The following is a 23753-nucleotide window of genomic DNA, read 5'->3' as shown; positions in this document are numbered from 1 at the left end:
GCCTGTAAAACAAACAACGTGGGTCATTTGGTGATATTTTTGATATCGCAGTTTTCAGCGCTCTACCATGAGATGCTGTTGTACATTACTGTTGATGAATGGAGGAGGGAAGACATGAGGCAGACAAAGTTTATAGTTGTCATTTTCAAATGTCATTTGCTGCTGTATATGCACCTGTTTTATTTCTTTCATTTATTCCATCTTTATTTCCTAACCATCATCACCTTAGGTGTATTTTCTTTTCATACTTTAATTAATTACTGCCGTTGATATGATTCAATGTCATGAATACAAATCAAAGGGCAACATGCACAACCCACTTTTCTTCAAATAAAAAGTTAAATAACAAAAAAAAAAACAATAACGTTAAAATGTGGCAGCACCACATGGGGCAGAAATAAAATCACCTGCATATGTATATTAATCCTCATCGTTGCATATTCATCCTTCTCAAGTGTCCTGCTGCTCCTTTGTGTCTGATTTGCATGCAGCAGCAGCATCAGCAGCAGCAGCAGCAGCAGCAGCAGCAGCAGCAGCAGCAGCAGCAGCGGAGCGGAGAGCATGTTGCAGGCTTAGCGCTGCCACGGGACAGAGAGGAGGTCCGCCGGCCGGCCCAGCCTGAGCAGCCTGAGCAGCCTGCGCCAGCGTCGGCTCTCCAGTGTGGGACACAGTGCGGACGGACGGACCGAGCGAGAGGCAAGAGAGACGCAGCGGAGAAGAAGGAGAGAAGAAGAAGGGGGGAGCAGGTGAAAACAGTCGATGGATGCTGTCCGGCTTGAGGGGACAGCACGTTCTTCACTGACGAGGAAAAGAAAGATTTCAAAATTGAGTCGAAGGATAGAAACTCGCCGTCAGGTAAGTCTTTTCATTTAGTTTGATTTCGATTTTTTCGTCTCAGTGGTGTCTCGGCGGTTTGCACAGGCAGCAAAGACTTTGAATGCTGCTCTGTGAGGCTCCACTGCTGAACGGAAAACTTTGCTGTGCACCTCTGAGACGTCAGAGCCATAAAGTGACCTCGGCTGATTGAGGCTGAATGATAAGAAGTTTGCGTAACGTGCAGCAATTGATCCAGAATCACCTCCCAGTTTCCTTCCTGTAATCAGCTGTAGGTGATGTAAAGTTATGCTTGCTGTGCGCGCGCGCGCGTGTGTGTGTGTGTGTGTGTGTGTGTGTGTGAGAGACAGTGTCAGGGTCATGAATATGGAGTGATGAGGGATTATTGGCAGGCTGTGATGATCTTTGATGCTTCACGTCAGTCCCCCCCCCCCGGGTTAAACGGCGTCCCAGCAGAGTCGTCCGACTCTCCTCCAAGGACGCCCCACATGGCCACCTGAACCTCCCCCCCAACTCCTCCCAACCCCAACCCCCCCACACCACTACCATGAGCTCACCTTTTTCAGGCCTCTGCCTCCAAACTGCAACCTTAACAAAAATCCACCTTTTGTTTTTCTTGCTTGCTCACCGCTCACACGGTGGAACGGTCCCTCATGTCCTGATGTCTCCTTTAACCCCTCCACCACCTCCCCACTGAAGGCATGGTGTGTGAGAAGGGGATCCAGATCCTCCTCACCACCGTGGGGGCGTTCGCCGCCTTCGGCCTGATGACGGTGGCCATAGGGACGGACTACTGGCTGTATTCCCGTGCCCTCATCTGCAACAGCACAGCCAACGTCACCCAGGACGACCCCCACAACAAGGACAAGAAGGACCCGGGGGCGCTCACCCACTCCGGACTGTGGAGGATCTGCTGTCTGGAAGGTAAGAAGCTGCTGAAGACTCTCAGGGCGTCATCAGGTCTCGCTCCCTTTATGTCTGTCGTGTGTCACCTGGACGTCGAACAGCAGCGTTGCAGAGATTATAGGCCTGGGAAGAAAAAAAAAACTCCCATTTTAATTTTCCCGCTGGTCAGATAATATATATGCAGAGCCAGCCAATAATAATAGATACACACATTAGGAAAAAGAAAACTTGAAAAAATAAGTCAATACCAAATGTAATCCGACATAACGAGATTAAAACAAGTTACCCTTGGCCTATACAGTGACAAGAGGTGGTGGTCATTGGCTTCCAGACATTTATGTGTACGGCCGACTACTGCTTGGGTAACGTTGTCCAAAGTGTCCAATGGGATGAGTGCGCAATCAATTTCTTGTCGAAGGGCCACCTGTTGGGAAAGCACGGCACAACACGACACAGTGTTAGCGTTGATCAAAACTTTGAAAGAGGTATCTATGTGTGTAGAAGTACTTATATTAAATATTTATGTTGACTAAATCTGTATATATGAGCAGAGGAGGTCGAGGTGTCAGCGACAGTTGGGATTTGGTTTGGACTGGAAGAAGCGGGACGTTTGTCGGGACTTTTCGAAGGGTCCCTCTCTACTGGTGGGTTTCTTGAATAGGAAAACGTAGCGACCTTCTTTAGATCCAGATGTCATCTGTCGTGGGCTGATTAGCAGACGGAAGATGTGAAACAGGTGAAAGACGTCATCTGGCCTTTGACTCTGTGGTTGAGGAGAGAAAACAGTCATCAGTTCCCCGGTCAAGTCTGTAAAATCCAAAATCTGAAATTATACTTGAATGAAATTGAATGAAATTACTCCACTAACTCACTGTCTCCGTTGCTGCGGGACGAGCTACATTTGAGGTGCTTATTAAAAAAAAAAAAAATTGTAGAGGTGGAGGTGTGAACGCCTTGAAAATATAATAAGAATAATTGTTCCTTTTTTTTTCTTCTTTTTCTTTTTTTAGAAAAACTCAAATTCATTCTGCTGGAGCGCCACTGCGAGCTTGTCGGGCTGCTGCAATCACAAACTCTTGTCCTTTGGCCTTTCACATTGATTTTGCTATTTAGCGCTCATCAGCTGGAGTGGGCGGCGATGAATCCACTCCACTTATCAAGCTGCGATTCAGCTGAATCCATTCACTGCAGAACGCTTCCGCACCGCCGAACTCACAACTTTCTTTTTTTTCTTTTAATTTCACCATCGTGCCACTTTTATTTCTTCGGGGGGGCGGGGGGGGGGGGGGGTTCCGGTGGAGTGATTCAATGCCGAGGAGCGGCGGCTCTTTGTTCCGTGCAGCTGCGGCGTGGCAGAAATATCAGTAATCGTTAGCTTCGCGACGTTTCATCTTTATTTGCTAGTCCTCCTCATGGTGACGAGAAGATATTTTTGCATAATTGCAGTATAATAGCGCGACAGCCGAGCGGAACCCTCTCGCAAAACAATCCATTAATCACTGCGTTTGATTCCAGTGGAGCTCGTTTATTTTCCAAAAAGCGTCGAGAAAAACGACCCCTCTTATTCCCCCCCCCCCCCCCCCCCCTTCTCCTGGCGTGCAAGATTTCTCACTCCAAATCGGCCGGGCGACTCCGAACTGGCAACCCGCCTTCAGTCGTGCAACAAAAGCTGATAGTTTGCTGTTTGTTTCTTTGTTTTGTTTTGGTTTTTTTACGCTGACTGTGTGTCTTCAAAGGCCTTGAAGGGAGTCAACGGCAGAGCCGACCGGCGGCCAAGTGGTGCTGCGAGTTGGCAAATCTGCGCCTTTCGCCCACATGCGGACGACTTCAGTCTGCTGGGAAATTAAAAAAAAAAAAAGAAAGCCCAACCTCTTGGCTCGCTGTGCCCAGTGCTTGTTTTTTTTTTTTTTTTTTTGCATGAAGCTAATTTGTCCTCATCTCTAAGCTTCCCGATAGCAAGAAGCGACCAATTAGAGATAAGCAGGAGGCCTTGCAGCACCACTGCAGTGCAGAACCCCCCCCCCCACACACACACACACACACATGCACACACATTTCCCTTCCACCACCGTCTTCCAGCTCCTCCTTTTACTCGCTATTCAGGCGACCGGCGCTTCCAGACATGGTATTTTTGATCTTCAGCTGCCCCCCACTCTCACTCTCACTCTCTCTCTCTCTCTCTCTCTCTCTCTCTCTCTCTCTCTCTCTCTCCATTCCTCTTTCTGCAGCTTCCTCTCGCTTTCTCTCCGCCTGCTCTTGAAAGAGTCTTGGCGTTTGCTTAGAGGTCAAGTATCTCCGATGCTTTGCCGAGCGTTCAGCCCGGACAGATGCTGGATGTTTAGCGCCGGTGCAGTGGTGCAGTGAGGTGAAGCCGAGGTAGAAACGCAGGACATGCGAGCGCTGAAAGATTTATGGCGGGCAGGGGGGGAGCGGGGGAAGGGGAAGGGGGGTAGGTGGGCGGGCAGGCGGGTGCCACATTATGCCGTGAATAGAGATGTGTCCTGTCCTCCTCCTTAACTCCTCTGCAGGTTCACTATATTTGGGTTGCAAGCGTTTTACCCCTTCAGCGGCGGCTCTCTATTGCGGAATACATTACAGGCGGCACCTTGTTCCCCGTCTTTGAAAGTCAAATGTGGCCTCGGCCAAAGCAAAGTGAGTTTGAGCTCACAGCTTTGTGCTTTTATTTACCATTTATCCCACTATTTGACTATATTTTTGTTTGTTTCATTTCACTTCAGATACGTAGTTTTTCTCTTGCAGCTATATTGACATGTCAATATCCTTTCCTGTTTTTATTTCAAACAAAATGTTGAATGTAATTGAAATACGTATTTGTGCAGGAAGCCGCAAAAAAAAATCCCCCCTCAGACAAGCAGGTGAACTGCTGTCAGTGACACACTGGCTCTGTAAATAGGATCATGTAGTGAGTTTGTTTCATCTGTTTCTGCAGCAATTAAACAGCCCCTCCTAAACTTGTATCGTACCGTATTGGGGCAAGGAGGACGCATGCCTGAGATGACTGTATCGCTACTGCACTGTATAAACAACTGACTTATTGTCATTGTTAACCTGCTGAAGTGTTATTCTAGTTGTACATAAACTAAACTAAAGCCTAAGGTTTTTTCTTTACCCCTTCTTGAATGTTGAAAGCAAAAACATTCAAATGAACCAGGAATGTCAAATTTAAGACCTGCAATATATTTAAAGGGATAGTTCACAGAAAACCCACATTTGATCCACTTCCTCTGCTCACGCTGCTGGTCTTTAAGTTTCGGCACACTTGGTTCCTTCCCTCTGTGAAACTCCAGAATGGTTATGTGGATTTGTAACATATCAATTTTGGCTGCACTATCCCTTTGATCCCCTGGTGGGACTGCGGCCAACAGAACATTAGCGTGGCTCCACTAACATCCCGCCACTTCTGTACCTGCACTCTGTTTCTTTTCAGACCGGCCGGCCTCGCAGCTCGCCCCACATCCGTCCGTCTCCCCCCTCGTCTGTGTCTCTTCATTCCATCTCCTCCGCCCATCCATCCGTCCATCTTTTGTCCAGTCCAAACATCAACACCAGTGGTGTCCTGTCATCATCATGCGTGCATCCCCACGTCCGTCTGTCTGTCCACATGCAGGACCCCGGCGGGCGCTAATCTGCCCGCGTGTCTTCATACTTGTATGTATTTAGTCGTCCACTTTGCGAGGGAAGCCTTGTTGATCTTCAGAGCGCGTTAAGCTGTCCCTCATGTATGATTCAGCTTCAGAGTTTTTTCTTTTCATTCAGATAGTTGATTGTGTTTGTGAGTCAGCTTCTTTGTGTTTTAATCCCTGAGGTAGAAATGTGCCGTTCTGCAGCCCCTCCGTTGCCCCGTGCGCGCCACTCACCCGCCCGCTCTTCTTCACAGGTGTGAAGCGAGGTGTGTGCTCGCAGATCAACCACTTCCCCGAAGACGCAGACTTTGACCACGACGGTGCAGAGTACGTCCTACGTAAGTCGACGCTTCAACACTGCAAAAAAAAACTCATGAACGACCAAGCAGACGGTGGACGGACTCTCAGTCACGGACCAATAAGGGACTGTTGGTCAAATGGTCAAGCATTTTTCATACCCAAGGGCTTGTTTGTTGGACTAGTTCTAGCACCTTGGACCATCTTCAAGCCTGGTATGGTTGGAGGAAGAGGAGCTGGTGCAACTGTGCCATAGTACAGTGATAGTGCAGACAATGTCAATGTCAATGCAACCTTTCCTCTGCAACAAAAAGTGACTTCAAATGAGCACAAACTACAACTTTGCAGTGACACAAATATGTGTCCGAATCCTGAGTAAACATCGGTATCCACTATGTAATCCACTCAATGTATCCCACAATGCATCACTAAAAGTGGGCAATATATCCCATCATGCATTGCGCTCACACTGACCCATGGGTTTTTTTAATGTAGGAAGATGCTTAGTATAATGTGCTTGTCACAAAAATGCATTTAGTTATATATTTAGTTATTCATTTATATATTACCACCTTCCAACAGGACGTTTCAATAATGTGACCGGGGATGGTGTCATAAACGGCGCCAAGAGTGTCCCAAAGTTGTTGTTTTGTTTTTTTTTATTGGAACTGATGCGTCACTATTTAGTGGCTACATATGTGTTGCTAGGAGGGAACTAGTGGGAGATTTGTACAGGCCAGCAAAGGTCCACGGACGCCGAACTCCCCAAGTCTATAGAATCACTCTCTATCCACTCAGCTCCTAGAAAGGGAGTCGGGGGTGTCCTAGTTTGGACCCAGTTGCCCTGCAGTCATTTCTTTCTAGTCGATGATACGCTGCATGTGCGCCTCAGCATACATGAAGGAAAAAAAAAGAAAAAAAAAAGCTTGTGTTCTGTTTGCAACGTAATGGAGGCCTTTTGCTGGCATTTAGTTGGCATTTTGTCTCCTGTGGCCTGGTTGTCCTAGATGCGAGAGAATTGCTAATGTGTGAGCGTGCACGTGTTTTCTCCGGGTTTGTTTTGTCGTTTTTAACTGGAGCGGCTTCTTCGCTTTTTTGTTAAAACGTCCACTTGTAGTGATAATCACGCACCTTTCTTCTCCGCTGTGTTTTTTTTTTTTCTTCTTCTTCAGGGGTCGTCAGGGCTTCCAACATCTTCCCCATCCTCAGTGCGATCCTGCTGCTGATGGGAGGGGTTTGCATCGCCGCTAGCCGTTTCTATAAGAGCAAAAGAAACATCATCCTGGGAGCGGGAATCCTTTTTGTTGCTGCAGGTAATAAAACAAGAACAGTATTATATATATAATAATACTGGATAGAGACTGTGTGTGTGTGTGCTGGCATATTTAAAGTTTTACTTGTGTTTTTGTGAGAGCCTTTATTTTAGTTTGTTAAGTTTTTAATGGCAGCAAAATACAGAATTCAGCTTATTACACTTACGGAACCAGTGGCGTCATGTCATCCAAAAATAGAAACAGAAGTCCAGACCAACAGTGTGTGTGTGTGTGTCTGTGTGTGTGCGTGTGCATGTTGTCCTCCTGCCTCTTAGTTCACTGGCCAGCTGTGGATTATGAACGGGCCACGGTGATACATGCGAACCTCCTCTTCCTCCCGTGAGGAGATGCCTCTCGATGTAATCGAGACAAAAAAAAAAACACTGGTGCTTAAAACACTGAGACACCTTGAGGCTCTACAGGATGGCCCACCGAGGACCTGCAGGGAGCCAGTTTGTTTTGGTCTCCAAATCCAGCACAATAAAAGTCATTTGGTTTTCCTACTCTTAGAAGGGTTCTCGTAAGAATATACATAGACAAGTTAGCTGCTATCTTGCGCCACCATATTTCTAAGGAAGCCTGGTGTTGACAATCCAGGTTGCCTGACAGTGCGTTACGTAATTAGGGTTTTTGCTGGCGTCTTCAAAAGGAAGAAGAAGGCGGACAAGGCATCCAGGTGTGGGTGCGCAGGCCACCGTAGCTTACTGGCAAGATTAGGAGAGGAAGGGAGAGTAAAGATGCTACAATCGAATCTATCCTGATGTCGCTGTTTCTTCTTCAACTCTCCAAATATTAAAACAATTAACCTTCAACCTCCTCACTTTCCAGTAGAGGACATTTGACTGACGGTCCGGCGGTGGCCAAACACCTTCAGACCTCCTCTAAACCTCTGCCCGTCTCTCTCTGCCCCGGCAGGTCTGAGTAACATCATCGGCGTGATCGTCTACATCTCGGCGGCGCTGGGCGACATCTCCCCCAAGAAGGACGAGGACAAGAAGTGGCAGTACTCGTACGGCTGGTCCTTCTACTTCGGCGGGCTGTCCTTCATCATGGCCGAGATGGTGGGCGTGCTGGCCGTCAACATCTACATCGAGAAGAACAAGGAGCTGCGCTGCCGCTCGCGCACCGACATCTTCAAGAGCACCACGCACGCCATGCTGCGCCTGCCCAGCTACCGCTTCCGCCGCCGCTCGCGCTCCTCCTCGCGCTCCACCGACCCCTCCCGCTCCCGCGACCCCTCGCCCGTAGGGGGCGGCGTAGGCAAGAACTTTGGCATGCCCCCCTCGGCGCTGCTCTCCCAGGGCCCCATCTCGGTGTCCACCCTGCCCAACCCGCACTCCCGCTCCCACACGGCCCTGGCCGGAGGCGACATCTCCCTCTACACCCTGTCCCGCGACCCCAAGCTGGGCGGCCTGCCGCCCATGTATGGGACGGTGGACCGGGCCACGCTCTACCAGCTGCACAACTGCTTCCCCAAGGACGGCGTCGGTGGAGGCGGCGGCGGCGGCGGCGGGGTGATGATGAGCGGCACGCTTCCCTCGCTCAAGTCCCACAACCCGTCCAACTCCTCCAACTCCAACGCACAGATGCCCAACTCGGTGGGCTCCGGCCCCCCGCCCTTCACCTCGTCCACGGTGGACCGGGAGCGGGGGATGGGCACCCTGGACAGGCTGAAGGGGGACCGGGAGAGCAACTCAAACACCCTCAACAGGAAGACGACTCCCGTGTAGGGCGGCAGGCGTCAGTGGGGCTGGATGGGAGGGAGAGATGGAGGGAGGAGGAGGAGGAGAAGGAGTCGGCGAGGTCAGCGAAGGTCAAGTCTCTCCCTCCGCGTCCCGCCGTCACTTAGTCGTCCAAACCTTCCAACGAAACCCAGTAATAACCTGCTGATAATAACAACAACAACAACAATGAACTTTTACAGCGAAACTATTTTGATATTTCAACGCGCTAGAAATGATTTATTTTGTTAACGATCAAATGCAATTAACCTCGGGCTACTATTAACAAAAAAAAAGTGTTCGAAATGTTTTTGGTTTTTTTTTTCCTTTCTGTTGCAATACTGCTGTTAATTTAACCGGATTATTGTAACGTCAAATTGTTGTTGTGATTATTCTTAGTGTTATTACAGGCTAGTCGCACTTGCAAACAGTGTTGGGTGGTGTTCCAGGATTTATTGTACAGCAACTAAATGGGAAAAGTTGCAATTATTATGGTCCTTAGGGAAATGTTTATTGGGCAAAAATCTGGTTTAAAAGCAAACACGAAGTAGCCTTTACTTTTGTACATAAACAAAACAATGTAAAAATTAAGGAGAGTTTAATAAGTTGATTTGCTTTGCTTTAAACAAAAAAGCTTATTTGTGTGTAAGTGTCAATAGAATAAAAGTTTAATAGAGTTTATAATATATAATCAAACTACATGATTAATTAGCAATCAATTAAATTGTAAAACTTTGTAAATGACATACAAATCACACAAATCAAAATGCTTTGTCTTTTTTTTTTCTCTTGTTTTTGTTTTTTCAGGATTATACTGGCCACCGTTGTTCCAGCTGCCGACAATGTAGCAATTTGAGTTTCATTTAAGGTTTTGTGCCAAAGTCGAAATGTCAACCAACAACGACCATAAAACAAGGAGCTGAGGCAAATGCAAAATGTAACTCAGCTGTTCAAACTGAAAAATACTGTTTCCAGTTTGGCACTCCCAGTATTTCTGAAACGCGTCAAACCCAACACTGTTTGCAAAACACAGCAGTTTTAAAAAGAATCTCTTCTTTTTTCCCCCCCCTTCTCCAAGTTTAGATCTTGACGACTTTTACTGTGAATTTCTTCCATGCAGAGCCGCTGGGGCATCCAGCGAGCTCGCCTGTAACTGTGTCAAGCGTCGAGCATGAGTGTGCACAACGTGTGGCAGAATGAGGGTCTGTAGTGTTATTATTATTACTCTTGTTATTGTTATTTTTTTGAGCCTTCTTACTCTATGATTTCCATTTTTAACAAGAAGTCGGATTTGAATACTGTAAATTGTCTTCCAATATTGACACTGAAAGAAATGCAACAGTGACGTTGAGTGACTGGGACAGCTGTCTAACTTCATTGTTATTATGAGTTTCCTGTGGGCCTCTGTTGGTCTAATTTCCATTCTAATCAGTGTTACCAGTAGTACTTGTAGCTATAGTCGTGTTGAAGATGTTTGTTCTTTGGGCATTAACAGAAACCTCTTCCAGGAGGGAATCAGAAAAAAAAAAAAAGACATGAAGTAATACATTTGTACAGATTCAGGTGAAATGATTCCTGCCTGAACAGAAACGAACAAAAACAAATCGTTCTTTTTCTTTTCTTTTCTTTTCTATGAAGAGTCCCAAAGTGAGACATGCAACTCATCCTTTTCAGTGGCAAAAAACAAACAAACAAACAAACAACACAATATATATATGTGGGTTGAGAATATATAAAAACACTGTAGAGAAAATTTTTTTGAAGACACGTGTACATTGTAATTACACATGCATATATTTGTAAAGTCTATCGGTATGTTTTATGTTGAAAACGTGGCGATGCATCATGGGCTGATGTGGCTGAGGTGTTCTGTTCTCCGCTGCCCTTCCTGGACTCTCGGTGGGAGGTTCCATCCACCAGTCCCGCACAGCCATTCTTGCCCCTCTGCTCATTGCCCGTATTTGGTCACATGACCGCCTGCCCCCACCTCCCCTATTTTATCACGCCGGCCAAAAGATTTTCCATGGAGACAACATCTCAACCTCCCCAAAGAATCCTTCCACTGTGCTTCCCGCGCGACCGCCGACTCCCGCAGTCCGAACACTGACCTGTTTATGTTGATGAGAATGTAAACACATGTTTAAAAAAAAAACACCTGGAACACTCTCTGTTCGGAACGGTCCAGAGCGACTGCCGATGGACGCGGCGCCACTCGTCATGGTGACGAAGAAACAAAAAACAGAGCAACCCGACGCTTCCAGAATTAATGTTTTACGTTTCTTTGATTTCATTTCAAAAAGAAGAAGAAGAAGAAGAAGAAGAAGAAAAAAGAACAATGTCATAAAACTGCACACAGATAGCATTTATGTGGGCATATAAATAGTATGTAGTGGAGAATAGATATATCTAGACAATTGAATATGGTTTATCTAAATGTGTGATAAACTCAAACACTGTATTGCACGAAATTTATATATAAAAGAAAAACGATAACAGACTTTTGACTTGTTTTCTTCTTTCCCTGCCGGGCGAACGAGGGGCCCCGGTGGGCCAAACAAGCACAAACACTTTGTCATGACTGAGCAAATGTTACTCTCGGCTGCCGTTTCTGTAGCGTGCCAAGTCATTTAAAAAAAAAAAAAAAAGCTTTCAACCTTCCCTGTCAGATGTGAGCGTCATAATATTTGCAAATATATGTAAACGGTGCCAGATTGGTGTCGTTGGCCAAGCGCGACGATGACGGTAAAGAGGCTTAAAGTGAACTTGGGCTCCTTCCTGCCTCGTCACCGACGGCCCCATCTGGGACCTCACGCCTGCTTTCGCATGAATTATTCTAATTTTAGTCTTACTGGACAAGTTTCCTGACCGTGGCACGGATGAAAGACAGTAAGAATACTTGCGGCAGTGACGGCGATCAGGCTGAGGATGACGAGCGGCGCCCCCTGGGTTAGATGGTGTTTCGGCACGATGAGGCCTCGCTGTGCAATCATCCAACCAGCAGCAGTGCAGCAGTTGAAGTCACCTGAGGTGGCAAAAGTATTTACATTCTGTACTTAGGTAATAGTACTCTGGTAAAAGTACTGATTCAACACCTTTACTCAAATCAAAGTAAGAAAGTACAAAAGTCCAACAATGCATTTGTTGCTACATATACAGTATGTCCATCCATCCATCCATTTTCAATACCCACTTCTTCCTGAGCTCAGGGTCACCGCGGTCTGCTGGAGCCTCTCCCAGCTATCATATGGCGAAGGCAGGGTATACCCTGAACAAGTCGCCAGTTCATCGCAAGGCTACATGTGGTGGTCTTAATGATCCAGTCAATGACTAGGAGGAACATGAAGGGCGATAGTAGGCATCCCTGCAGAACTCCAGCGTTGACCTTAAAACTCTCTGACAACTGGCCTGCGTGTAAGACCCTGCAAGACATTCCCTGGTAGATGTTTTGGATCGGGGAGATGATCTTTGTTGGTGTACCATCGTGCCTCAGCAGTTTCCACAAGGTCTCTCTGTCAACAATGTCAAATGCTTTTTCGTTGTGTATGAAGTTTATCTAAGCGGAGGGGGTGGGGGGTTCCCATTCTGTTGAATGAGTGACTATCTGGTCTGTACAGGATCCGTAAGCCTGCCTGTTGGTCTTGGAGCAGGGGATCAGCCGATGCTTTCATTCTTTCCAATATGATGGAACCGGTACCTGCCTGGTACCAAGAGCAGCATGATTAAGGGAGCACAGGTCCTGCAAACCTTTTTTCCATTCTTATTCATCCGTCCCATCCCGTGTGTCCATGAAGTCTTCATAGCCGTTGTCAGCTCCGATCTCAGCATTGAAGTCACCCGTGAAAATAGAGACATGTTTTCCTCTGACTCTGTCCACAACCCTCTTTAGCTGGTCGTCTCTTCTTCTCCTCTATGGCATAATTGGTCAGAGTGTAGCACTGAATGGTAATCCGCTTGATGTTCTCATTCTGCGTGGCAAATTGGGCACTGATGATTCTTGAGTTCACCGGTTCCCAGCATATGAGGGGGCGCTGTGCCTCTGAAGCTAGCATAAGGACAACTTCCTCAACCCTGATGATAGTCTCATCTTTCCTGCTTGTAGCCACCTTGTCTCACACAGTCCTAAGCGAGGGATGTTGTCATTTCTTGTCTACTGTGCAACCTGGGACGTCTTCTCGGACTCAAATATGGTTCTGATGTTCCATGTGGTGATCTTGGTGGTGGTCCGTGGGGGAAAATCTAAACAAGTACAGTAACAACGCATTTCTACTTTATTTCTACTCTACTTACACACCCCTGACAATGAGATAATCCGGTAATAAGGGGGTTCCAGGAAAAGGGATGAGGTTGTCGGTCGCTCCAGTGGGACTATTTCGAGTGTAAAACAGATTAAGGTGTGTTTGCACCGTTGCCAATAAATCTCTAATAGTAACAGTTATGATATCACCCCCCTCCCCAGCCCCCCAACTTTCGAGAACTTCCACGGTCCGTTAATCAGGAATTCCTGGAAGCCCAATTCCATCTGTAAACATGCTGCTAGTGGGCGCAGAGAGCTTGTTTCAGCGGGGGTATTAACAGCTATATATACAACTGGGGTTGTGTGTCCGCTGTATTCAGTTACTGCCCACCCGGAGGTGCAAGAATGCGTGCGCCTGTGTGTGTGTGTGTGTGTGTGCTACACAAGTGCAGGTGAAGTGTGCTGGCTGGTGTCACTGACTGTCTGGATGCCAGTCAGCCACCCTCCCACACCTCCTCACACAGGGCCAGCATAAAGAGGCGCTTATTACGGCCTCTCTGATGTGGACAACGCTCTTGTCTGCGGTCGGACGGCTGGACAGAGATGGCAGAACCGCACCGCTGACGGCTCGCTGTCCTTGGGGGCCACTAGGGTGAAAAAAAAAAAAAGCGACGCTCCGAGGTCGGGGGTGGACGAGCGGAGAAGGGAGGGAGAGAGGGCACACGAGTATGAGGATTTGCTGCAGGGGAACATAGTTGAAATTCAAGGGTAAGGTTTCCCAACCTCTGCAGTGAAATGCATTAGGATGAGTCCTAGCCTAATTATAGAGGAGCAGGGTGTTTTTTTTGGGGGAGGGGGCGGGAGGGGGATTGTTTGGCAACGAGGTTCGGAGTCACACTGCAGTTGAATGTCAGCTTTGAGTGCGGGCGGTGTGTCACCACAGTCATAAAAATAAATAATAAAAATTAAAAAAAGCTGCCGCCGTTAAACGTCGAGTCACTTTTTTTAATGACGAGCAAACGAGTGACCCAGAGTGATGTAGTGAAACAAAAAACAAAGCGCTCACCATGTGAAACAGCAGCCGGAAGACAAGAGCCATATATTACAAACTATGGTGAAGGAACAAATGCAGCAACGATACAGGAGACACGTTTTTTTTTGTTGTTTTTTTTAACAAAATATAAAGACAATCAGTTTCAAAAGAGATCCTGAAAAGTGTGTCCAAAACTATGATATACAAAATTGCATTTAAAAACAGCTTCTTGCAGTTCATTTGAAAATGTAGCGCATTCAAAACATATCTGGCATAGTGAAGCTGTGCGCACCAAAACAGTGGCAAAATCATAAATACTGAAGAGCTCAAAGTTTTTGTTTGACAACAAAGGACATCACAAGCAAGTGGGAATAAAAGAGCAAATTTAAATTGACTTTCTTACCTTTTTTTTTTTCTTTCTATCTAATCCATTCAGAATTTTGTAGATCATTCTTATGATCAATTCAGACTTCAGATCAATCATGTTTATGTTTTGGTAACTGAGTGAACCAGTAAAATACGAAAGGCCACAAAAGGAAGTCAGATCACTTTCATGTCATCACCAAACATGAGACGAAAACCCTTAAGTCACACGTTCATGGTGAAATTCAAATTTCGGAATTGTTCCTAAAGGGTTTTTGATGACCAACGTCAACATTTTTGAAATCTTCTTGAAGGACTTAAATTTTGTGCTGTACGGTGAATAAAGTCATGAATATGGGAACTCTGATTAAAACAAGTTTTCCTTCAAGGTGACACCCTGCAAAATAAGAGCTTCCCTATCGTAAAATAACACAAAACTACAAAATATTAAAAACTGAAATGTGTTACAACGTCGAAAAACTTTTCACTAGCTTGCTTTCTGCTGGCAGAAAGTCTATATCCGCTTGTGGCTGTGCAGCAACAGATAAATATCTACGGCAGCACACAGCCTAGAACGCCTCTCAGCGTCAGTTTCGCTCTGATTTTTCACCAAAAGGAACGTTGAAATGTTGGAGGCCTCGTTAACACACTGCTAAATTCTGTTGGTGCTTTCCAAATCTACAGCACGACTCCTCAAAAAAAAAAAAAAAATTAAAAAACTAAAAAAGGCGTCGCCCGGAAAACAGCAAAGTCACTTTGATCCGGAACTTCAGACCTTAAGAAGAGCGTCGCACAGCTCTGACGACACCGTGACGCTAGGTGGCGCTGTTCTTGTGCGGCAAGCATTTCTCCCAGGGGCTGAAGGGAAGCGTGAGCAGGGCAAAGAGAACCCCCCCCACCACCAGGATGGCCCCCGCCGGGCCCACGCAGGCCACCGACCAGGACAGTTCGTGGTGCAGCGGCACCTGGTGGTCGCTGGAGAGCAGCGCAAGCACCGACTGGTGGAAGACCAGCACGGAGAGGAGAACCAGGACGCCTAGCGGTGGGGGGAGGGGAGGGAATTCAAACAGAAATGGAAGGGGAAAGGGTGAGAATCATTTCGCCCTTTTCCGCAAGAACATGGCGACGTGCGGTTGCACCTGATAGGATGAAACAGAAGGAGGCGGGCTTGAGGAAGAAGGGCACCCCCTTGCTGAGGGACATGGCGATGCAGATGGAGCCCATGGCCATCATGGTCAGACTGAGAAGGGCCAGCACGGCTGCGGTCAGGTTCAGATCTACAGGGGAGGGTGCGGGAGGGAGGGCGGAGAAGGGAGCGCAGTCATCAAGCAGCAATTTAGTAAGTAAGGAGTCTGGCCACGCCCACTCTGGCAGCTTCACTGGGCTTTGGTTCGGTTCAACTCGATATTTGGTCGAAACAAAAGAACCAATCGGGCTCCGTTTTCCTCTTTTCCCGTTTCAACCTCGGTCAGTCTTGGCAGCCGACACCTGAAAAGGTGCGAGTCGAGAGATGATTCACAACTGCTGGCGCCAAGAGACGGCTCGTGTACACACACACACACACACACACACACACACACACACACACACACACACACACACACACACGCAAACGTGCCCGCGTCATTGTTTTTGTTATTTTATTTATCAAAACAACACGTTGAAGATTTAAGAGGCTTTGTTGTCAGCGGCTGGAAGTCAGGCGGGAGGTGAGAGGAATGAAAAGCAGCAGCACTGAAGGTATTTTGTTTTGTTGCCCAGTGAGACGGCTGCGTCCACAGAGGCTTTTCAATTAGGGAGCGACTGCAGCGCTCTCAAAAGCGTACAAGGGTCGGCTAATTTCTGTGTCAAGAGAGCTGGCGCAAAGTAAAGTAATTGATTTAAAAGTCTTTCAATTTACAGACGCGATGGAGAAGACGATAATAAGCGAGTAGGATCATGGAATAAAGACAAGCAGTGAACACAACCGTGAGGAGTAGAATTACGTGAACCTGGCAGGTATTCAGTCGGAAACCGCAGGACTTAGCCGGAGCTCTATTAGCAAGATGCTAAAAGTGAGACGTCGAGTATCAGCGCAGCTCTGAAATGTGATCTGAGTGGCAAACAAGGAAAATTAAGCTTGTTACTGCACACTGGCTGAATTTTGGTGCAATTGTTATTTTGGAATTTGGAATAGTCAGAGTGTGACCACCATGTGATGTAACGTGGTGACGCAGTGTGTCTCAGTGGTGCAGCCGTAGCTGGCTGGCAAGTGACCGACTCCTCTGTGAACACCCCAGTGAACATCTTGATTGGAGCCAAGTGTATGTACCCATATATGCATGTATGTATGTATGTATGCATGTATGTATGTATGTATGTATGTATGAGGGGGGAGAAGCTCGCTGTCTCACTCTTATTGGTTGTCTTCTTGAAGATGACGGCGTTCTCCCCAGAGGTGAAGAATTTGAAGTAGGTGCAGTTGGAATCTGTAGGTTAAGAGATAAAGGAGGAGATCAGACGCGTCTGCACAGACACACACACACACACACACACACGCGCGCACGCAGGAAGGAAGCGCATGTGCACTGGCTGCTGGTTTTCTGCTATGCGCATCCTATGTGCATCCATGCACCCTCTCCTTCCAGGCATTATTCCTATTTATATCCGAGTGTGGAGCATTAGCTGGAATATGCAGAGACACACACCAATTCAAACCCACACACACACACACACACACACACACACACAGAGGCTCACTGGCCAGCACTGCACATATGGTGCTGCCAGAGAGGGTGAGAGACGGCAGCAGAGCACCGGAGTTGGACGGTGGAGAGGGGAGAGGTAGAGATGATGAGGCAGTGGGGATGGGGGTGGAGAGGGGGTGTGTGGCTGCAGAGGAAGGAGTGGGGGGTTCGGGGGGGTGTCAGGAAACACGCAAAGAGGCGCAGAGGATGAGATTGCAGAGAGGGGGGAGGAAGAGGGGAGGAGGAGCAGCGGAGGAGGGGAGGAGGAGCGGAGCCACAGATGGAGAAGGAGGTGAGAGGAGCAGGAAATGTCAGGAGGGAGGCGTAGAGGAGGAAACGCAGAGGGGCTGGTTAATACTGCATTACCGTCTGTCCCCCTCACCCATCCTCACCCACCCCCCACCCCCACCCCCTCCTCTATATTTAGATAAAAAACTGTGAACTAGTCAGATTCCTCTTGGCTTGGCGAGTGCATAGTGACGACTTTCACCCACTGAATCTTCGCCTCCCCTGGTCCCAGATGCAGCTCCGCCGCAGCCACTCGCCGCCGCCGCCACCTGATCACGTTTGGCAGCGTCTTTCACGGAGAGCTGACACACAATTCACCGGCCAGGCAGCAGCAGCAGCAGCAGCAGCAGCAGCAGCAGCAGCATTTTGTTGCTGTAGTTGTCGCTGTTAACACGTTGCATTGACGCAGTCAAGTGTTTTGTTATTGGGTTTCGGGTTTTTTTGCCTCCACCCAATCTCCCATCATTATTATTATTATTATTATAATTATTATTATTATATTATTGTTGTTGTTGTTGTTATTGTTGAGAGGAGACGGATGGATGATCTTAAGATGACGGGCACAGCATCAGCATTGGACACATGGGAGAGATTGTGGGAAGGTTAGTGGGGGCCTTCTCTCTCTCTCACCTGGTTGAGAATAAGCAAATATTAAAGTCCCATCATGCAACAGGCATCTTTCCACAGTTGCTCACTTGCGAATTAGACGTATCTACACATTCACATTTAAAAAAAAAAAAAATATATATATATATATATATATATATATATATATATATATATATATATATATATATAGAGAGAGAGAGAGAGAGAGAGAGAGAGAGAGAGAGAGAGAGAGAGAGAGATAATGTATCTGATCTGCATTGCAAGACACGACTCCTCTTGGGACGTGAAAAAACAGGGATTAGCACCAGGGTGACCTTTAACCCTGATGGAATGCACTGATGGGAGAATAATATTAGCAGGATGGCGCTGAAGTGACCTGCCCCCTGCAGGACGAGACGTTTAGCCAGCGCCAGTGTGTTTGATAGCTGAAGATAATGTGACACCAGCGGATAGGATATTGAAATATATATACATGTATATCGGCGTTCACCCCCACGCCTCCACGCTCCCCGTAACAACGCTAGCAGCTTTACCGCGGTCGCGCTCTCATTTCCCCAGCGTTGCGTTCCTTCAACGATTCAATTTGCACATTATCTGTAGGATGACCCAGATACATATGTTGTGCGGGCGGCTTCAAACGCACAGCCCTCCATCGCTCCATCCCTCCTCCATCTCTCCTCCATCCCTCTTCCATCCGGGGCTGCGCGGGTAGCGGCATGGATTTTTCTGCCTGTGTGAGACATCCGGCGTTCGAATGTATGTATGAATGGATCTATGAATGTAGGGCTGTCCAAGTTAACGCGTTAACTTACTCCTTTGAACTGCACTACTTTATTTTTAACGTGCGATTAACGCCTGGTTCACAACAGAGGCCTACGAAAATCGCAAGCGATCAATTGCGAGTTAACTCAGGACACTAATGCGATTAATCACGGTTACAAATTTGAGTCGACTGATAGCCCTAAGATATGTATATTTGTGTGTGTGTGTGTGTGTGTGTGTGTGTGTGTGTGTGTGTGTATAAATATATATATATATATATATATATATATATATATATATATATATATATATATATATATATATATATATATATATATATATATATATATATGTAAATGTTTATGTATATTTATATACACATATATGTATGTATTTGGAAGAGAAACAACATGCGCCGGTTAGATGGAAGTGATTCATCCAACTTGGACATGTTACCAGTGAGATGTCAGCGTGGCCCCCACCCCACCCCACCCCACAAATCCAGCTGGTAACCCCCCCCCCCCTCCTGGTTTGTTTCCACGTCAAACAATAGCGCTCTCACAGATATTTTTTTACTCCCAACAATCGCACAAACACCTTTCGACGCCCCTGCCCAGATCCCCGAAACATCTCCTGACGCCGCGGTCTCTGCTCGCCCACCTCAATGGTGCGGTGAGGCAGGTGTGGAGGGCTGTCGCCCCCCCCGGGTCGAACCCGGCTGGCCAGGTCGCCCTCGCCGAGAAGCAGACGCGAGCAGACAGTCGCAGAAAGAAAACAGGAAACGTGCCCGGCGGAAACCTCACCTGCTCCACACAGAATACACACAGAGACACGCAATTGTAGACACACACACACACACACACACATGCAGAGCAGCGAGGCATGTCATCACAATTGCAGACACACACACACACAATTGCAGACAGACAGACAGCGCACACACACACACACACACACACACACACACACACACACACACACAAAGAGTAGCAAGGCACGTAAACACCACTGCAGATGCAAAAACGCGCGCACACACGCACACACACGTGCACACGGTCACCCCCACACAGCCCTCCAGGTCTCACCTCCTGGAAGTTCTGCGGGGCCGCAGCTGCTCCTGTCAGGGTGGATGTCGGCCACCCATAGGGTGCGGACGCAGCCCTTCCACAGGCCGTGATGGGCCACCTGGCAGGTGGTGCCGTTGCCGCCGAGGCTCTTGGGCGGCGCCAGCTCCACCCAGAACTCAGTGCCCATGCCCAGCACGCTCAGGGTCACGCCCACGATGGACAGGAAGAAGGCCAGCTTGATCTTCCCCTCCAGGCTGTCGCTCATCTTGTGGCTCCTCCTCTGCCCCCGCCCGGCCTTGACTCCACCCAGGCCGCCCGGCTGCCCCGCCCCCGCCACCCCCACGCGACCCTCCTCATCCTGCTGCACAAAGTAGTTTGACCACATGCTCATAGAGCATCGGCCAATCAAGTTAAAGACTGCTGGCGCTTAGAAACTGAGCTAAGCATTGAAAAATGTTACCCGAGTTGATAAATGTTAGCCAGAAAGCAGAGAATCGAGTGCGTATAACCGAACAAGGGGCTGCAGTGGTTTGATTAAACAGTGATATAAGTGGAGCAACAACCCATCGGTGGAGACGGAGGCAAAGACAAGGGGAGCAGTCGGTCGCCTGCTTTCCATCCACTCCTGTGAAACACACAAGATGAAACGCAGAGATGAAAGAGCTGCCGCCGTGCGCTCCTCCAACACAGGAAAATCCTTTTTCTATGAGCGCCGCACAATTTAACGTCCAGCAGCTTTATCAGCATGCACAGTCAATCCCTCCCTTAAAAAGCTACGCCGACAACAGTTTGAAGCCATATGGCATTTTTTTTTCTTTCTCAGATCTTTGCTTCAGATGAAGAAACAATCGAGCTGGATGAGTTGGTGGGAGGGGATGAGGGGAGGAAGAAGACTGCGGCACCAGTTAGGACTAGGGCTGGGAAAAAATGATTCTTAGATTAATCGCAATTATGACATTGCCAATTAGGAATCGATTCACACACACGATTTTTTTTAACAAGGCCAAAACTCATGTGCGACTGCACTAGAGCGTTGTAGCGGACCGTTTAAGGTGATGCACTTGAGACACACGCGCACGCAGATCCAAACCAACTCATGAAACCAGACACCGACACACACGGCATTAAAGATGACCAAAAAATAAACTTGACCAGTTCCATTGGGATTTAAAGCCAGCATGTGGCAGTATTTTGGGTTTTACGAGGTTGAGGGGAAACTCAACGAAAGTCACACTGTTTGAACAAATACTGTGGGAACATGTCGAACACGAGGAACCATATCGCCCGCTGGCACCCGGAGTTGGTTGTCTGCTTCAAAGCAGACAACCATCCCCAACACCAGAACAAAGCTGCCAATACAATCACAAAGGGCGAGGCCAATTACGAATTCTATTGGGACTTTATGTTCCAATAGACTATGAATCGTGATAGATAGATTATGAATCGCGATAAATCGTGATTCTTCAGCAGATAAGCCCCTCCCCCGCCCAGCTTAAAGCCAGAGCCCCTCCGATGCTAACAGGCTGCCACAAATACCTTCCACCCCTTGTGACATAATGTACACCAGCAAACTCTGCCATATCGCACTGGGAAGCTATACAATCCGTGTGCGTGTGCATGTGCGTGTGTGTGTGTGTGTGTGTGTGTGTGTGTGTGAGAGGGAGGTTGGGAGAGGGCAGCTTACAGAACCCCCCCCCCCCACTCCACCCCTTCTCCAAGGGGTTTCCGAGAGCGGCATCAACACCGATGCCACAGGCGTCATGACGACGGGTGATAATTGACTCCTGAGCCCCTCCAGCGGGAAAGTCATCAACTCTGCCGCCAGCAAGAGTCCAGCAGCTCAGCAGGTGGGAGGCGAGCAAAGTTGGTGGATCACTTAATTCAGAGCTTTGTGCTGACGGCATCAGGGGTTTTATATAGGTGCTCAAACACACACACACACACACACACACACACACACACACACACACACACGCGCACACATCAACCATGAGGCTCTGAAGCGTATCGGTGTCACCGGCGGCCGCACACCGTGTTAAGTAAAACCATTTAGGAGCCTGTCAGCAGCCAAGTGACCACGTAGGAAGAAGTGGAAGACAGAACTTTGGCTGCTTTTCTATCAAAAATGCAAAACCAAATGAAAATCACTATCACTATCACTCAAAATCACTATTTTTCGATGATAAAACATCTGGTTTTGTGTGGAAGGAACATTAGGATTCTGAAATAAAGTGCATAAAAGAATAAAAGTACTACGCATGATCAAAGGCATAAATAACAGGAGAGAAAATATCTGCAAAGATGCTGATTTTAACTCATATTTTTATGTAATGAAACACTTTTTCTGGATTAATGCACACGGCACTTGTACCTTTACTTTTGTGGAACTTAAAATTTCAAAATGCCACAATTAAAGCGTAAACTCCATGTAAAAATAAAATTTAAAAAATCATGTGATTCGACTGAACGCTGCAAAACTGTTTATCTCCCTTTGCTTCCACATACATTCAAATTATTTTAGTCCTAAACTTTGGAGGTAATGTATAATGCAAACATGACCGCAGACTGACTCGGAACAAGCCTGAATCTGTGACATGAATGTTGTTTACATTCATGTTGCAGCCGCCGACTTCCAGTTACGCAGCTGGAACGTGAAATGCACCCCTTGTGCAGAGTGTGTTTTAAGTCTCTAATATTTAGCCCAAAGCCAGTCAATTTATGTAATCACACAAGGTTCACAGAATACACACACACGCACATACAGAACTCACAAAAAAAGCAGATTCTGACCTGTTTGCTGTGTGTGTTGTTGCTCGGTCCAGGAGTTTGAGGCACACAAAACTTAAAAGGAGAGAGAGCTGGTGGCCGAGCGAGAGGGGGAGGGTGGGGAGGGGCCGGTGTGGAAAATGAGCGTAACAAGGGAGTAGTGGGCTGCACCCTGTTTGGTGGCCGATGATTAAATGTGTCTGTTTGCACCACCGCGACCGACAACCGGCGCCCAACAACAGTCCATTCATGCCGCAACACATGTTTGACACCTTGAATCAATGGGTGGGGGGTGGGGGGTTGAGGGAGGGGGAGATAAAAGGGGGAGGGGGGTCTGCTCACATGACAGAAGGCTGATGAAAAGCATACCCCTGGCTCAGACTATGGCTGTGTGTGTGTGTGTGTGTGTGTGTGTGTGTGTGTGTGTGTGTGTGTGTGTGTGTGTCTATTTTGGACTGCCACCTGTTAATGACATAAAGTAAGGGAGAGGTAGGAGCCCCTGGTTGTGGTTTTACTGCAGCATAATGTGCAAAGACGGGGCAGGGTGACAGGACTGGAGACGAAAAAGTTTAACATTATTATTATTTTTTTTTATTATTATTTTCTTCTTTTTTATTTGCAGTGGTGCAGATGTGGAGCTGAATGAAGCAGGTTCGTCGGGACTCACCCGCCTCTGGCTCACTCCTCTGGGTGAGTGCAATCCAGCCAAGCTTCTCCTCCATGGTGGAAAGTTTTCCTGGTGCTGGGCCCAGCCGCCTTTCACTGGCCCCCTCCACAGTTTAGGTTACAGACGTGGCAGGGACGGAAGAGGGAGAGCAGGGCCCAAGCCCAGAGGCCAGCCAGGTTCAACTAGGAAGAGGGAGGGAGGGGGACACAGAGACAGAGGAGGGGGCCAGTTGACAGAAGAGACAAAACAACCAGTGATGGTCAACTAGTCTTTTTTTTTTTTTTTTTTTTTTTTTTTACTATTTATTACCTCAGATTCTTTATTCTGACTACTATTTCATGAGCTGATTTACTGATGATTGATTGTGCAGACGAGAAACTGAATTTTCTTCAGTATCTATGCCATCAGTGTCCCACAGCTGAACTCCTCCACAGGCAGGACTGCTGAGACAGACAGCCGTGATAAATTCACCCGCAGGATGGAACAACATAACGTGTCAGCGTCTCTACACATGTGTGTGCAT

The 23753-nt window shown here is 47.5% G+C and overlaps 2 protein-coding genes and 1 long non-coding RNA gene across 3 annotated transcripts in view; 1 reads left to right on the top strand and 2 right to left on the bottom strand.

Moving 5' to 3' along the window:
* Window positions 1–1819, bottom strand: part of LOC142898128 (uncharacterized) — a 2188-nt gene extending 369 nt beyond the window's left edge. The window contains exons 1-3 of the long non-coding RNA XR_012928539.1: window positions 1724–1819; window positions 1463–1651; window positions 1–2 (exon numbers count right to left, since the gene is read on the bottom strand). The exon at window positions 1–2 is cut by the window's left edge and continues 369 nt beyond it. This is a non-coding gene — a long non-coding RNA (uncharacterized LOC142898128). The remainder of the gene's footprint in view (window positions 3–1462; window positions 1652–1723) is intronic.
* cacng8b (calcium channel, voltage-dependent, gamma subunit 8b) overlaps window positions 1–10877 on the top strand; it is a 19673-nt gene extending 8796 nt beyond the window's left edge. Inside the window, exons 2-6 of the mRNA XM_076040878.1 lie at window positions 519–855; window positions 1534–1758; window positions 5639–5722; window positions 6854–6994; window positions 7910–10877. Coding sequence (XP_075896993.1) covers window positions 1536–1758; window positions 5639–5722; window positions 6854–6994; window positions 7910–8724 — 1263 coding nt within the window. The 5' untranslated portion in view covers window positions 519–855; window positions 1534–1535 and the 3' untranslated portion in view covers window positions 8725–10877. The remainder of the gene's footprint in view (window positions 1–518; window positions 856–1533; window positions 1759–5638; window positions 5723–6853; window positions 6995–7909) is intronic.
* A 3056-nt stretch (window positions 10878–13933) lies between these two features.
* Window positions 13934–22659, bottom strand: cacng6b (calcium channel, voltage-dependent, gamma subunit 6b). The gene is made up of 5 exons (XM_076041127.1): window positions 22588–22659; window positions 19816–20422; window positions 16739–16813; window positions 15485–15622; window positions 13934–15381 (listed from the first exon to the last, which is right to left on the bottom strand). Exons 2-5 carry the CDS (start codon window positions 20186–20188, stop codon window positions 15161–15163), a joined length of 807 nt encoding a protein of 268 aa, XP_075897242.1. The 5' UTR covers window positions 20189–20422; window positions 22588–22659; the 3' UTR covers window positions 13934–15160.
* Between the last annotated feature and the right edge of the window lie 1094 nt (window positions 22660–23753).

Source organism: Nelusetta ayraudi, unplaced genomic scaffold, assembly GCF_046127955.1.
Source record: "Nelusetta ayraudi isolate G7.1 ecotype Tasmania unplaced genomic scaffold, CSIRO-AGI_Nayr_v1 ptg000063l, whole genome shotgun sequence".
In the NCBI taxonomy this organism is placed as follows: Eukaryota; Metazoa; Chordata; class Actinopteri; order Tetraodontiformes; family Monacanthidae; genus Nelusetta; species Nelusetta ayraudi.
Note: the sequence above shows the minus strand (reverse complement) of the source record. Positions and strands in the feature narration are given on the sequence as shown.

Coding starts and splice junctions, on each gene's coding strand:
- cacng6b (XM_076041127.1), bottom strand. CDS start 20,188: ATGAGCATGTGGTCAAACTACTTTGTGCAGCAGGATGAGGAGGGTCGC. Junction 15,623..16,738: donor CAAGAAGACAACCAATAAGA/GTGAGACAGCGA, acceptor CCTCCCCTGTAG/ATCTGAACCTGACCGCAGCC. Junction 15,382..15,484: donor CTTCTGTTTCATCCTATCAG/GTGCAACCGCAC, acceptor CCCCACCGCTAG/GCGTCCTGGTTCTCCTCTCC.